The sequence below is a fragment of the Sphaeroforma arctica genome, assembly GCF_001186125.1.
Source record: "Sphaeroforma arctica JP610 unplaced genomic scaffold supercont1.208, whole genome shotgun sequence".
Classification (NCBI taxonomy): Eukaryota; class Ichthyosporea; order Ichthyophonida; genus Sphaeroforma; species Sphaeroforma arctica.
The window spans coordinates 35050-35616 of NW_014040350.1; the positions used below are offsets into that span (position 1 = coordinate 35050).

General features: G+C 48.9%; 1 protein-coding gene across 1 annotated transcript in view; it reads right to left on the reverse strand.

Moving 5' to 3' along the window:
- Positions 1 to 567, reverse strand: part of SARC_03888 (hypothetical protein) — a gene marked incomplete at both ends in the record, with an annotated part of 26893 nt that overhangs the window by 23986 nt on the left and 2340 nt on the right. The window contains one exon of the mRNA XM_014302290.1: positions 17 to 529. Coding sequence (XP_014157765.1) covers positions 17 to 529 — 513 coding nt within the window. The remainder of the gene's footprint in view (positions 1 to 16; positions 530 to 567) is intronic.

Here is a 567-nt window from a genome sequence, read left to right on the forward strand (position 1 = left end):
TCTGCATTGAGAACACCGTCCAGTAATATGGAACCTTTGCCATCGAGAACACCGTCCAGTACTATGGAACCTTCTCCATCGAGAACACCTTCCAGTTCTATGGAACCTTCTCCATCGAGAACACCGTCCAGTACCATGAGACCTTCTCCATCAAGAACACCGTCCAGCACTATGAAACCCTCTCCATCGAGAACACCGTCCAGTACTATGGAACCTTCGCCATCAAGATCACCGTCCAGTATTATGGAACCTTCTCCGTCAGGAACACCGTCTAGTACTGAGGAACCTTCTCCATTGAGAACACCGTCCAACTCAATGGAACCTTCTCCATCAAGAACGCCGTCCAGTACCATGAAACCTTCTCCATCAAGAACACCGTCCAGCACAATGAAATCTTCGCCATCGAGAACACCGTCCAGTACCATGAAAACTTCTCCATCAAGAACCCCGTCCAGCACAATGGAACCTTCTCCATCGAGAACACCGTCCAGTACAATGGAACCTTTGCCATCGAGAACACCGTCCAATACTATGGAACATTCTCCATCGAGAACACCTTGCAGTACT